The sequence below is a fragment of the Phacochoerus africanus genome, chromosome 11, assembly GCF_016906955.1.
Source record: "Phacochoerus africanus isolate WHEZ1 chromosome 11, ROS_Pafr_v1, whole genome shotgun sequence".
Lineage (NCBI taxonomy): Eukaryota > Metazoa > Chordata > Mammalia > Artiodactyla > Suidae > Phacochoerus > Phacochoerus africanus.
This window is the reverse complement of record NC_062554.1, coordinates 71,740,704-71,754,035: the sequence shown is the minus strand read 5'-3', so window position 1 is coordinate 71,754,035 and position 13,332 is coordinate 71,740,704. Positions and strand designations below refer to the sequence as shown.

General features: G+C 37.4%; 1 protein-coding gene across 2 annotated transcripts in view; it reads left to right on the top strand.

Annotated features, from left to right (window-relative positions):
- PEX1 (peroxisomal biogenesis factor 1) overlaps positions 1-13,332 on the top strand; it is a 62,041-nt gene that overhangs the window by 11,048 nt on the left and 37,661 nt on the right. For both annotated transcript variants that reach the window (XM_047754255.1, XM_047754254.1), the window contains exons 3-10: positions 668-751; positions 939-1,053; positions 1,150-1,916; positions 3,257-3,376; positions 7,080-7,203; positions 7,615-7,718; positions 8,586-8,668; positions 10,003-10,135. In XM_047754255.1, the coding sequence (XP_047610211.1) occupies positions 668-751; positions 939-1,053; positions 1,150-1,916; positions 3,257-3,376; positions 7,080-7,203; positions 7,615-7,718; positions 8,586-8,668; positions 10,003-10,135 (1,530 nt within the window). The remainder of the gene's footprint in view (positions 1-667; positions 752-938; positions 1,054-1,149; positions 1,917-3,256; positions 3,377-7,079; positions 7,204-7,614; positions 7,719-8,585; positions 8,669-10,002; positions 10,136-13,332) is intronic.

The window sequence follows — 13,332 nt, the reverse complement described above, 5'->3', positions numbered from 1 at the left end:
TCCTCAGGATTGCTTTGGTAATTCTTGGTCTTTTGTGGTTTCATGTAAATTTTGGGATTTGTTCTAATTCTGTGAAAAATGTCATGGGTAATTTGATAGGGATTGCAATGAATCTGTAGATTGCTTTGGGTAGTATGGCCATTTTAACAATACTAATTCTTCCAGTCCAGGCACATGGAATATCTTTCCATTCCTTTGAATCCTCCTTAATGTCCTTGATTAATGTTTTATAGTTCTCAGTGTATACGTCTTTCACCTCCTTGATCAGGTTTATTCCTAGGTATTTAATTTTTTGGGGTGAGATTTTAAAAGGTATTTTTATATTCATTTTCTAATACTTCATTGTTAGCATACAGAAAGAGTTTGGTTTTGTTTTTGCATTTTTTAACTTACATTACTTTTCTTTAAATGGTTATCTTTATATATTTTTAATATGTATTGTGTTAGGATGTATTTCCCTTTGTTCTATAATTATGAAATAATTTTTTCTAAAATGCTGAGTACAGACCTAGTTAAGAATACATGCTTAAGAAATATTTGTCAAATAAAGAACTATACCCAACATGCACACACACTTAATTACATAGCTAAAGGGAGAACTTCTTATTTTCTAGGGATACAAAAATAGTCTTTTAATAGTAGTTTTACATTTTACATTTTTTTCCAGGTGTTTCTCAAGCCATGTTCCCATGTGGTATCTTGTCAACAAGTTGAAGTGGAACCCCTCTCAGCAGATGATTGGGAGATACTGGTAAAGAAAATAAAATGAGAACTATCCCAGTGTAGAGTTAAACTGCTTCAAAATATCAGTGTCTTTAGATTCCCTGAGCATCATTATGTATTCTGAGTTGATTTGTACGAATGTGTTGCGATTTCCTTGTTAGACATGGAATGAACAAAATGTCAAGTGAACTCATCTTTTTGTTTCTTGGTTCTAGGAGCTGCATGCTGCTTCCCTTGAACAGCATCTTCTAGATCAAATTCGAATAGTTTTTCCAAAGGCCATTTTTCCCATTTGGGTTGATCAGCAAACTTACGTATTTATCCAGATTGGTAGGTGCTATTTTAATATTTCTGTTATACTTTACACTGCAGCATTGAGAACAGAGCAGAGACTAGTGCACCTAATGACCTTTATTTTATACACAGTTGCACTAATACCAGGGGCACCTTATGGAAGACTGGAAACTGACAGCAGACTCCTTATTCAGCCAAAGACTCGCCAAGCCAAAGAGAATACATTTTCAAAAGGAGATAATGCATGGGGAAAATTTCATAATTATGAAGGAAACCAAAAAGGATTGACAAAAGAACCTCAAACCAAGCAACTTCAGTCAAATACTATAGGAATCACTGGGTCTCAAGAAACAGATTCAAAGGATACAATTGACGCATCCTCAGTGCCAAGCTTATGGACTATGATAGGAAGTATTTTTTCATTTGGGTCTGAAAAGAAACAAGATATGTCCTGGGGTTTAACTGAAATCAATGCATTCAAAAATATGCAGTCAAAAGTTGTTCCTTTGGACAATATTTTCAGAGTATGCAAATCTCAGCCTCCCAGCATATGTAATGCATCCCCAACTTCTGTGTTTCACAAACACTACACCATTCATGTATTTCCATGGGACCAGGAATATTTTGATGTGGAGCCCAGCTTTACTGTGACCTATGGAAAGCTAGCTAAAGTACTTTCTCCAAAGCAACAGCAAAATAAAACAAAGCAAAGTGTCCTGTCACCTGAAAAAGAGAAGCAGATGTCAGAACCACTAGATCAAAAACAAATTAGCCCAGACTCAAGTCAAGAAGATGACAAGGCCTGCGTGCTAAAGGTGGTCTGGAACGGACTTGAGGAATTGAAGAATGCCGTTAAATACACCAAGAATGTAGAAGCTCTTCATCTTGGGAAAGTTTGGGTTAGTATAAATCTTCTAATTAGGAAGAAGATAATCTTATGTTGCTTGAACTTCCCCAAATTATGAATTAGAATAATATCTCATATACAAATTGAAAACCGATGTAAGAAGAAATAGTGTCTAAAGTTCCTGTGGGGACACGTTTCTGATTGTGGGGTCAAAAGTCCTTGTTTGGGTTTAGGTTGTTTATTTTCTGGCTTCATAAACTTGGGCAGGTATAAGCTTGGGTACAGGCATAGAGAGGTCAAGATGATTTGTGTGGGGTTTTTAGCTAGTAAGTAGAACTCAGATTCAGACCCAGGCAGGCTGTCAGGTTCACGCTTCGTGTGGAGAGCCCTACAAAGCCTCACATCTTTAATGCCTACATTAAAGTTCTTGAAAGCACAGGCGGGATGTGTTATGTACTGGGGGGAGTGCCCAGTGTACAGAGAGACTCATAGCATGAGATGACCTGCCTTTGAATGTGCCCAGAAGCTGCTTACCCCGCTGGTCTCAGCTCTTTAACTTGTGTGTGATGGGAAGGGGAGGTAGAGCTACTGGGGTTTCATCTTCTCATCCTGGCCTCAGATATTAACGCTAAATTTATGTGAAATGAGTCACTAGCCCCCTTTGAACCTAATTCTGAACCATTGTGAAGTGAAACCTCAGGGTGACAAGGGAGGATATCGTTAGGACAGGGAAGAAAAATGGGAAAGAAGGGGGGGGTCTCCTTTGTAGATTCCTTTTACTCTCACAGTTTTACCTTTGACATTTATGCAACTTACCTATGACATTTATGTGACTCTTTGGCCAATGTCATTTTCTAAAGCTCCAAACATGCCTCATTTATTTTCTTCTAGCGCTCAACTCTTCCTTGAGTAGCTCCCACTGCATCTTCAAAATCAAGTTGTCTAATACCGAACTTGTTATGACTTATCTCTTCCTATGAATGGTCCTGTTATTTCCTTGATACTATGGGGTGAAACGGGGTGAGATAGTGATGAGGGTCAAGTTCTAAAGACCACGTGAGATGGCAGTGAGGAGTCCCTACTTCCACTCTGCTTTCAAGGTTGAGAGAATGGCCAGTGAGGAATGGCAGTAGTTGGCTTCAGGTTCTCAGGCTTGACATGGTGGATCAAAACTGATCACATTCTGAAGAGGATGTTGAAGAAAGGAATGTAGAGGATAAATTGAAATGTTTCTGATAGAGCAGTACCTGAATGCCCATCTGGTTATATGATGAATTGTGACAGCATCTATCATTCACCTGAATTCATGGAAGTTAACATCAGTATTTACACTATGGAGTATTTCTTAATCAAATTTTAACTTATATTTTTGTTTACTTTTATATATTTCAGATTCCAGATGACCTGAGAAAGAGACTAAATATAGAAATGCATGCAGTAGTCAGAATAACTCCAGTGGAAATTACCCCTAAAATTCCAAGATCTCTAACATTACAACCTAGAGAAAGCTTAGTAAGTTAAAATACATATGTTACATCACAGTTGTTTAGCATGTACTATAAATTTTCTGGTTGCTTTAGCTAAGTAATGAGAATGTTGTATTCCTTTTTGCCAGAAGTCTCTTTTTTCCTTTTCCCTTTATTGTGGTAAACTATATATAACATAAAATGCTGTTTTAACTATTTTTAAGTGAGCAGTTCAGTGGCATTAAGTACATTTGTAATGTGCAACGGACACCGCTATCTATTTCCAAAATTTCCATCACCCCAAACAGAAAACTCTGTACCCATTAAGCAGTCACTCCCATCTTTCTCACCCAGATTCTTGGTAATCTCTCATCTATATTTTTTCTCTGTGAATTTTCTTATTCTAGATCTTTTATGTAAGTGGAATCCTATAATATTTGTCCTCCGTGTCTAGCTTATTTCACTTAATATGTTTTCAGGGTTCATCTGTGTTGTAGCATATATCAGACTTTTATTCCTATTTATGGCTAAATAACATTCCATTGTATGTATATACCACATTTTGTTTATTCATCCATCTGGTGATGGACACTGGGGTATTTCTGCCTTTTTAGCTTATTGTGAATGATGCTGCTGTGGACATTGATGTCCAGGTATTTGTTGGGAGTCCCTGCTTTCAGTTCTTTAGGGTACATACTTAGGAGTTGAATTGCTAGATTTTATGATAATTCTATGTTTAACTTTTTGAGAAACCAAGAAGTCTTTAATAAGTGGTACTATATACCCAATGCAAATATGGATAATTTGGCTTTTATTTATTTATTTATTCTTTTTTTGTCTTTTTGCTATTTCTTTGGGCCGCTCCTGCGGCATATGGAGGTTCCCAGGCTAGGGGTCTAATCGGAGCTGTAGCCACCGGCCTACGCCAGAGCCACAGCAACACGGGATCCGAGCCGCGTCTGCAGCCTACACCACAGCTCACGGCAACGCCGGATCGTTAACCCACTGAGCAAGGGCAGGGACCGAACTTGCAACCTCATGGTTCCTAGTCGGATTCGTTAACCACTGCTCCACGACGGGAACTCCAAATAAAATCTTTTTAATAGGGTATTATCTTCTGCACCAGTTTAGGTTGCCAGTTCTCAGAAAATTATAATACAGGAAAATCATTGTATTATATATTTAAAAATTCCAAACATGATTTAATCCTTCTTTGATAATTCCGATGGTATTTTTGGATCCTCAGGATCACGATGGTCATTATGTAACCATTTGAACAGAACTTTCTAGTTGATGAAGCCTCAGATAAGATAGCTTAATTCATGAGACTGTAAAAGAGGAAAATAAATAGCATAAATGCCATTTCCATAACAGCATGCAGCTGAGCATTTAACACATTGCCTCAACAGTATACAGTGATTTGAACTTTTCTTTCCACTTTTTGGTTATTGATCTTAGTATTTTTTTTCAAAAGTGAAGTATTATGTACAAAAATAATTACCCACTGCTCATAGTTTTTTTTTTTTTCTGGTCTCAGTAATGGGATATTACTTTTTTAGGGCTGCACCTGTGGTGTATGGAAGTTCCCAGGCTAGGGGTCAAATCGAGATGTAGCTGCTGGCCTACACCACAGCCACAGCCACTCGGGATCAGAGCCACATCTGCAACCTACACCACAGCTCACGACAACACCAGATCCTTAACCCACTGAGCAAGGCCAGGGATCGAACCCACATCCTCATATATACTAGTCGGGTTTGTAACCTGCTGAACCACAACAGGAACTCCCAGTAATGGGATATTACTAAAGAATGTTTGATTCTAGAGGAATTATGAGTCGCCTTCTGATTTTAAAATTCTTGATTTTAAATAGTTTTCATTTTCATTTCATGACTAACTGTAGGTCTTTAATCCCACTGTCCCATAATATTCAAAGAAGTAACTGTGTTTTTTAAGGATAGGAAAGTGGGAGTTCCCATCATGGCTCAATGGTTAACGAATCCGACTAGGAACCATGAGGTTGCAGGTTTGATCCCCGGCCTCGCTCAGTGGGTTAAGGTTCTGGCGTTGCCATAAGCTGTGGTGTAGGTCGCAGATGTGGCTCAGATCCTGGGTTGCTGTGGCTCTTACGTAGGCTGGCGGCTATAGCTCTGATTAGACCCCTAGCCTGGGAACCTCCATATGCCAAGGTGCGGCCCTGGAAAAAAACAAAAAGACAAAAAAAAAAGGAAAGTGATGCCTTTTCCTAGTTTTCTTAGTTTCTGCCTTTGGTAGTGATCATGTTCTAAACCAAACTTAAATCATCAGATCTAAACTTGACTCTGTGTGAAGAGAGATAACAGCAGTGGACCAGTTGAGAAATGATAGAATAGAGGTCTACATTGCTACACAGATATTAATTCTCTTTCCTACATGAATGTTTGTCATTCCGTTTTTAATTTCAAATAGATTTTTTATTTTTTTCAGAATTTGTTTATTCTCCTGTACTCTTTCTTTCTTTTCTTTCTTTCTTTTTAGGACCATACCTATGGCATGTGGCAGTTCCCAGGCTAGGGGTCGAATTGGAGCTGTAGCTGCCGACCTATGCCACAGCCACACAGAATCCAAGCCATGTCTGCAACCTACACCCCAGCTCACGGCAACACTGGATCCTTAACCCACTGAGCGAGGCCAGGGATTGAACCCGCAACCTCATGGATCCTAGTTGGGTTTGTTAACCACTGAGCTATGAAGGGAACTGCCAAATAGATTTTTTAAAATTTAATAATATTAATTTAAAAACTTTGGAGATACTCCTGTGGTGCAGTGGGTTAAGGATTTGACTGCAGTGGCTCGGGTCACTGTGGAGGCTCAGGTTTAGTCCCCGGCCTAATGAAGTGGGTTAAGGATTTGGCATTGCCTTATTGCAGCTCAGAATCAATCCATGGCCTGGGAACTTTCATGTGCCGTGGATGCAGCCAAAAAATAGAATAAAGTAAAAGCTTTAAAAATTAGCAGTGTTTTTGTTAGAATTTTTTCATACTTTGGAAAAAAACGTTAACACTCTACTTGTTGAGCATAATGACACCATGGCTAGTTTCACAGAAGAAAAAAAAAGTGACTTGGACATATAGTTTATTTTCTTTTTCTCCTGTATAGAGAAGTTGGGAGGAGCTCATAGGTGGTTAAACCATGTCACCAGGGATCTAGGTTCCTTTGGTTTTTCTCTTCTGTCATCTTTAGCCTGTGCCTTTTCTCCTCTTAGATACAAGGTGTTCGCTGTCATAATAGGTATCACTTCCACATTGTCCACATTCTTGGCCGTAGAAGGAAAGACAGAAATCAAAAGCTTTCTCCTTGCCAGATTTCTCTGCCTCTTAATCAGGATGAGAAGGCCTTCCCAGGGGTTGCTACTTGCAGACCATCCGCCAGAGTGGAGCCACACACATGCACACGCAGCTGCAGGCTGAGCACGGAGGAGTCCGTGCTCCCAGCTGTGCAGGGAGGGAGGCAAAGGAGAAGGGTGGAATGACAGTCAGTGAGCTAAGCTGTGCTCTGTGTGTGTGTGTGTGTCACTGCACATAGAGAAAAGGAGTGTTCTGCTGCTTCTGTACTTGTGCTGTCATGTCAAATCCTGAAGCTGTGCCTACAATGCAAACATCCTTCCTTTTCTTGTTTGGTAAACTTTTCATTTTATTGGCAAGATAAGGTGTTAAGGTTAAGTTCAGGCATTAAAATATCATTATTGTTCTTTCCTTTTTTTCTGACAGCCTGAAGACGTAAGTGAAGAAGACATAAAAGCTGTGTTCTGTTCATGGTTACAACAGTCCACTACTACCGCACTTCCTTTGATAATATCAGAGGAAGAATATATTAAGCTGGAAATTAAAGATGGTGGGTACATTTTATTTGCTATTTTGATATTTTTCCTATTTAAGAAGTTGTAAAATTTTTCATCGTTTTCCAACTTGTGGTATGTGTGAATAATGATAACAGTATATTTTACCTATCAAAGAATGCCTTTATTTAAATTTAAATGAGGGAGTTCCCATAGTGGTACAGTGGGTTAAGAACTCAACATCATGTCAGTGAGGATGTGGGTTAGATCCTTGGTCTTGCTCAGTGGGTTAAGCATTTGCCATAAGCTGTGGCATAGCTCCACAGCTGCAGCTCCTATTCAATCCCTGGCCCGGGAACTTCCATATGCTGCAGACCAGGCTGTAAAAAAAAAAAATTAAATTTAAATTTACAATTATTTTATCTCAGCTTCAGTACTAACTACATTTATTACTTTCTTTTTAATAGGATTGAAGGAGTTTTCTCTGAATACAGCTCATTCTTGGGAAAAGGAAAAAGAAAAAAATATTTTTCTATTGAGTGCCAATCTGCTACAGAAGACTACAATACAAGTAATTACCTTCTATTGGATAGTTAATGAAAATATTTTCACACATGATTGTTTATAAAGTATGAATTTACCTTTTAAGGCCTTGCACCATAAAGTGTATTAGAACCTTGAATGATAAGAGTAAGGAATAACTTGATTTAAAATATTTAATTCTATAATCTTTTTAACTTGTCAAAACAAATTATTGATTTATCCTAAATTTAAAATCAGTGCCTCCACACAATTAAGTTTTAAGAATAGAGTTGATTATGTTAACTGGAAAATGCATCATGATTTTGGAGTCTTCTAGTATTGAAAGGAAAGCTTAGCTTCCAGGTTTGGCTTTTTTAAATAATGCAGTTTTGCTGTACAGCCGTATTATATCAGTTCTTAAATTCTCACCTCTTCACAAATATTATCAGATCATTTTTCTTCTAGAAATATTTTTAAAGTGGTCTTTTTAGAATATTAGGTTTTAGGATATTCAATTTTGTCATTATAGAATTAAAGATGCTCTAGTTATTTGGAATTTCAGAAACTAGACATTATTTCTTCTATACTTTTGAAGTATAACTGAAAGACTATCATGCAGAGAAGATACAAAGACCTGGGAAAAAGAGTAAATGTGACACAAATCAAAATTGCAAATAAAGATGTATCTGTAAACTGTATTAAGATGACATTCTTTACTGCTTGTTAACCATAAATATATGTATTCCTTGGATGAGTTACTTATTGGTAAGGCTTTTGTAAGTAATAATCTTGCATGCACAATCCATCTTTTCTCTCTGGTGTAACAGAATCAGCAATTCAGTTTCCTGGGACCCGAGAAAAACAGGCAAAAGATATAACTTTGAAATGTAAAACTGATTTTTCCTTGCTGCTATAGGTCCTTCTAGATCCTATGGTAAAAGAAGAAAACAGTGAGGAAATTGACTTTATTCTTCCTTTTTTAAAGCTGAACTGCCTGGGGTAAGAAGTTACGGCCAAACTAGCCTGTTTAGACTTATGTCTGACATTATCTTTGGCAGGGCTTTTATGTGTAAATATTAAAGTAGATGTTAGTATCATTGACTATTCCTACTAATGCAGTAGTACATATTTTCCCAAGGATTATTTCTATTTTCCCATCTGGCTTAGTAATTTGTCTTGTCTTCTTAGAAAACTAAAAGTCTGAAGCTTATTTGAAATTTTACTTTGAGATTTGATTTGTGAGAAGAAAGCCAACTAGGTATGACCTGAATTATATGTGCTTGAATAAAACAATAATTCTTTAAAATTAATACATCTTTAATGTTAAATCCAAAAACAGTTGAATGTTTAACAATATTTCAAATTAAGTTATTCCTTCACTGTCTTATTGATGTACCGATTGGGATTATTTGTGTTTTCCTCAACTTTTAAGACAAACCTGAAAATAACCTCCTCAGTTTTTTTAGCTCTTAGTGTAAGAATCTCACATAAACATGAATTCTTCACAGAGGCCTTCAGTAGATGTAGTCGTAGTGACTTGATTTCCTGTAGCAGTATAATCTGTAAATGTTTTAATAAACTATGAAGTAACAATTTTTAAATGTAGTATACTATTCAGTATAAAGTAAAATCTCTGCAATTTAGATTAATTTTAGGAATTTTTGATATTTATTATCAGAAATAAACTGGCAGAGTTCAGAAGTAGGTTGAAGTTCATGTTTGTATAATCTACAGATTGAAACTGGATTTCAAAGATGACAGTTAAGTGGGACTAAGTCTTCAATTATCCTAACACATTGAGGGGGATGTTTCTGTGTGTTAAGACGAGATTCCTCAAGGAATCTTATTAGGACAAAACTTAGTTATTGTACATGTTTGAAAATAATAAAATTAGTTTTAAAATTTGTGATTCAAGGAGTTCTCTTGGTGTGAAGTAGGTTAAGGATCTGGCCTTGTCACTGCAGTGGCTCAGGTTGCTGCTGTGGCTCAGGTTCGATCCCTGGCTCTGGTACTCCCACATGTCACGGGTACAGCCAAATATGTAAATAAGTAAAAATAAAATCTGTGATTCAAGATTTGGCATTCATTCTGGTGTGCACTGGTGGCTACAGCTCCAATTCAACCACTAGCCTGGGAACTTCCATATGCCACAGGTGTGGCCCTAAAAAAAAAAAAAAGGCATTAATTCATCATACTTTTAAGTATGGGAGAATTTCTAAGATTTTACCCTTGTTATAAATCGATAACTAGCCTAGGAAAGAAGTATCAGAATTTTCATAGCTAGATGTTATCCTGCTTCAGTTTTATCATGTCACAATTTACATGTTTTGCAGAGGAGTGAATTCCATAGGCATCTCCTCCATGGAGCACATCACTCACAGCCTCCTGGGACGCCCTTTGTCTCGGCAGCTGATGTCCCTCGTGGCAGGACTTAGGAATGGTGCCCTTTTACTCACGGGAGGAAAGGTATGTGCTTAAAATATGCTCATGTTCACTAATTAGCAGCTTTTAATTATTCTCTTTCTAGGTTTTGATCATCTGTTATTTAGAGTTGATATGAGATGTGTAAAGCATTTGTTCCTTCTCTGATATTTTTGAGTGACTGCTATTAGACATTGGGAAAGTGGTGATGCTCTCTGAATGGATATGATTGTATGATTTTTCTTCTTTAGGATGTTGGTAGGGTGTTGATAGATTTGACTGATTTTCAAGTGTTAAACCAGCCTCGCAAATCTATAATAAATCCCTCTTGGCCGTGGTCTGCTGTTCTTCTTATACATTGCTGAGTTCTGTTTGCTAATATTCTGTTGAGGATTTTGTAAGTTCATGAGAGATATTGGCCTATAGTTTTCTGTTGCTGTACTGTCTTTGTCTGGTTTTGCTGTCAGGGTAACACTGGCCTCATAAAATGAGTTGAGAAGTAGTCCCTCCTGTTGTTTTTTGAGAGAGAGTGTATGAAATTGATGTTCCGGAGTTCCCGTCGTGGCGCAGTGGTTAACGAATCCGACTGGGAACCATGAGGTTGCGGGTTTGGTCCCTGCCCTTGCTCAGTGGGTTAACGATCCGGCGTTGCCGTGAGCTGTGGTGTAGATTGCAGACACGGCTCGGATCCCGCATTGCTGTGGCTCTGGCGTAGGCCGGTGGCTACAGCTCCAATTCAACCCCTAGCCTGGGAACCTCCATATGCCGCGGGAGCGGCCCAAGAAATAGCAACAACAACAACAACAACAATAACAACAACAAAAGACAAAAAAAAAAAAGAAATTGATGTTCCTGTTTCTTTAAAGGTTTGGTAAAAAGTCTAGTGAAACCATCTGTGTCTGGAGATTTCTTTAAAAATTCTTTGTAAATTCAGCCCCTAATTTCATCTTCGCAGACATTTGGTAGTTTGTAGGTTTTAAGGAATGGATCCTTTTCTTCTAAGTTGTTGAATTTTTAAGTATAAAGTTGTTGGTAGTGTTGTCTTATTATGCTTTTAATGGCAGAATCTGTTGTAGTGTCCCATTTCCTAGTATTGGTGATTTGGGTCTTCTCTCTCTTTATTTATTTATTTTTATTTTATTATTATTATTTGTTTGTGTCCTATTAGGGCCACACCTGCAGCATAGGGAAGTTCCCAAGCTAGGGATTGGAATCAGAGCTGTAGCTGCCTGCCTATACCATAGCTACAGCAATGCTAGATCTGAGCCGAGCCACATCTGTGGTCTTCATGCAACTCATGGCAATGCTGGCTCCTTAACCCACTGAGCAAGGCCAGGGATTAAATGTGCATCCTCATGGATACTAGTCAGGTTCATTTCCGCTGAGCCACAAGGGAAACTCTTTTAAATCTTTGTCAATTTTGCTATAGGTTCCTTAACCTTTTAAAAAGCTTGCAGTTTTATCCTCTACCAAGGTAGTATTGTTTCCAGGGCTGCATTATGGTCTTTATGAGTCTTTGTGCTTTCTTCCAAGGCAAAATTATAAGGCTTTTTCATTCCTGTTCACTTGTAACTCCAGTATAATAACTTCTTTTCCCTCTTACTAGCCAAGTTGCTTTTTTTTTTTATTCTTATTTTAAATATAGCAACTATTTTCCTATAACTCAAGTTTCTACTTTAGGAAACTGGAAAATGAAGAGGAAATTAAATCCAGTGTAAGCACTGCTGTGTAGCACAGGGAACTATATTAATCACTTAATGATGGAACATGATGGAGAATAATGTGAGAAAAAGAATGTGTGTGTGTATATATATGACTAGGTCACTTTGCTATACAACAGAAATTGACAGAACATTGTAAATCAACTATGATAGAAAAAATAAAAATCTTAGTAAAAAAATCCAGTGTAAACAGAAGAAAAGACATAATTAGAACAGAAATCAATGAATCGAAAATAGGAAATGAGTAGAGAAAATCGATGAAACCAAAAGCTGGCTTTTTGAAAAGGTCAGTAAAATTGATAAGTCTCTAGCCAGGCTAAGAAAGAAAAAGAGAGAAGACACACATTATTAAAATAAGAAATGAAAAGCAAGATCTCAATACATATCTCATGGAAATTAAAAAGATAATAAAGTAGTAATGATAGTAATGAGTAGCTCTGTGCCTATAAATTTGATAACCTTGATGAATGGACTGATTCCTTGAAAGACACAAGCTTCTGAAACTACAAAAGAAGATATAGACAATATGAAAAGGCCTATGTCTGTTAAAGAAATTAATAACCTTCCATAACAAAAAGCATTAGGCCCAGATGGGTGCACTGGTGAACTCTACCAAACACTCAAGGAAGAAATTATATCAATTCTCTACAATCTCTTTCAGAGGATAGAAGCCAAAGGAATACTTCCTGACTCATGCTATGAGGCCACCATTACCTAAGACCAAGGCATCACAAGAAAAGAAAACTACAGACCATTATCTCTCATGAACGTAGATGCAAAAATCCTCAACAAAATATTAGCAAATTGAGTTAACCAGTGTATAAAAAAGAATTATACACCACCATCAAGTAGGATTTATCTCAGGTTTGCAAGGCCGGTAAAACATAACAACTACTCTACATGGTTCCTATATTACCTGTGTATACTTTCAAAATACATCATCAGGGTAGAATGTTTATTTTGAAAAAACAATACCCTCTTGACCCACAAACCAGATTTTTAGTCTTGACTAGGGGTACCATGGCTAATAGGAAGAGTAAGCAGAAAACCTGGATCGGAGTTCCAACCCTGTCTTGTACTTAATCCCTTGACTTCTGGCAGTTCTTTAGTTTTTTACCTGCCTTTTTAGGATGAACTTCACTTAAAAGAAATAATGTATATGAAAGGGCTTTGTGAAAAAATGTGCATACAAATGTGAATTATTTTGAGAGCAAAAGCCCTCTGACTGGGCAAAATGTTTTATGACAGGTGGGGCCTATACCCTAGCAACCTAATGTCTTTATTCTTTGGAGCCTATTGACTATAAACATAAATACAATTCTGTAAACTATAATGATGGTAGTATTTGTCCAGTGCCTGCTGAGTTTCAGACTTTGCACAAAAAGCTTGGCTGTTTTTCTAGTTCCCAGCAATGAAAAAACATTGGAAGTGGTGCCAGGGCTGTTAAAGCTGGACAGAACAACACTGGTAAGAAATAATAGTAGATTAAGGGAGGAAACCTATATGAAAAGAACTCTAAAA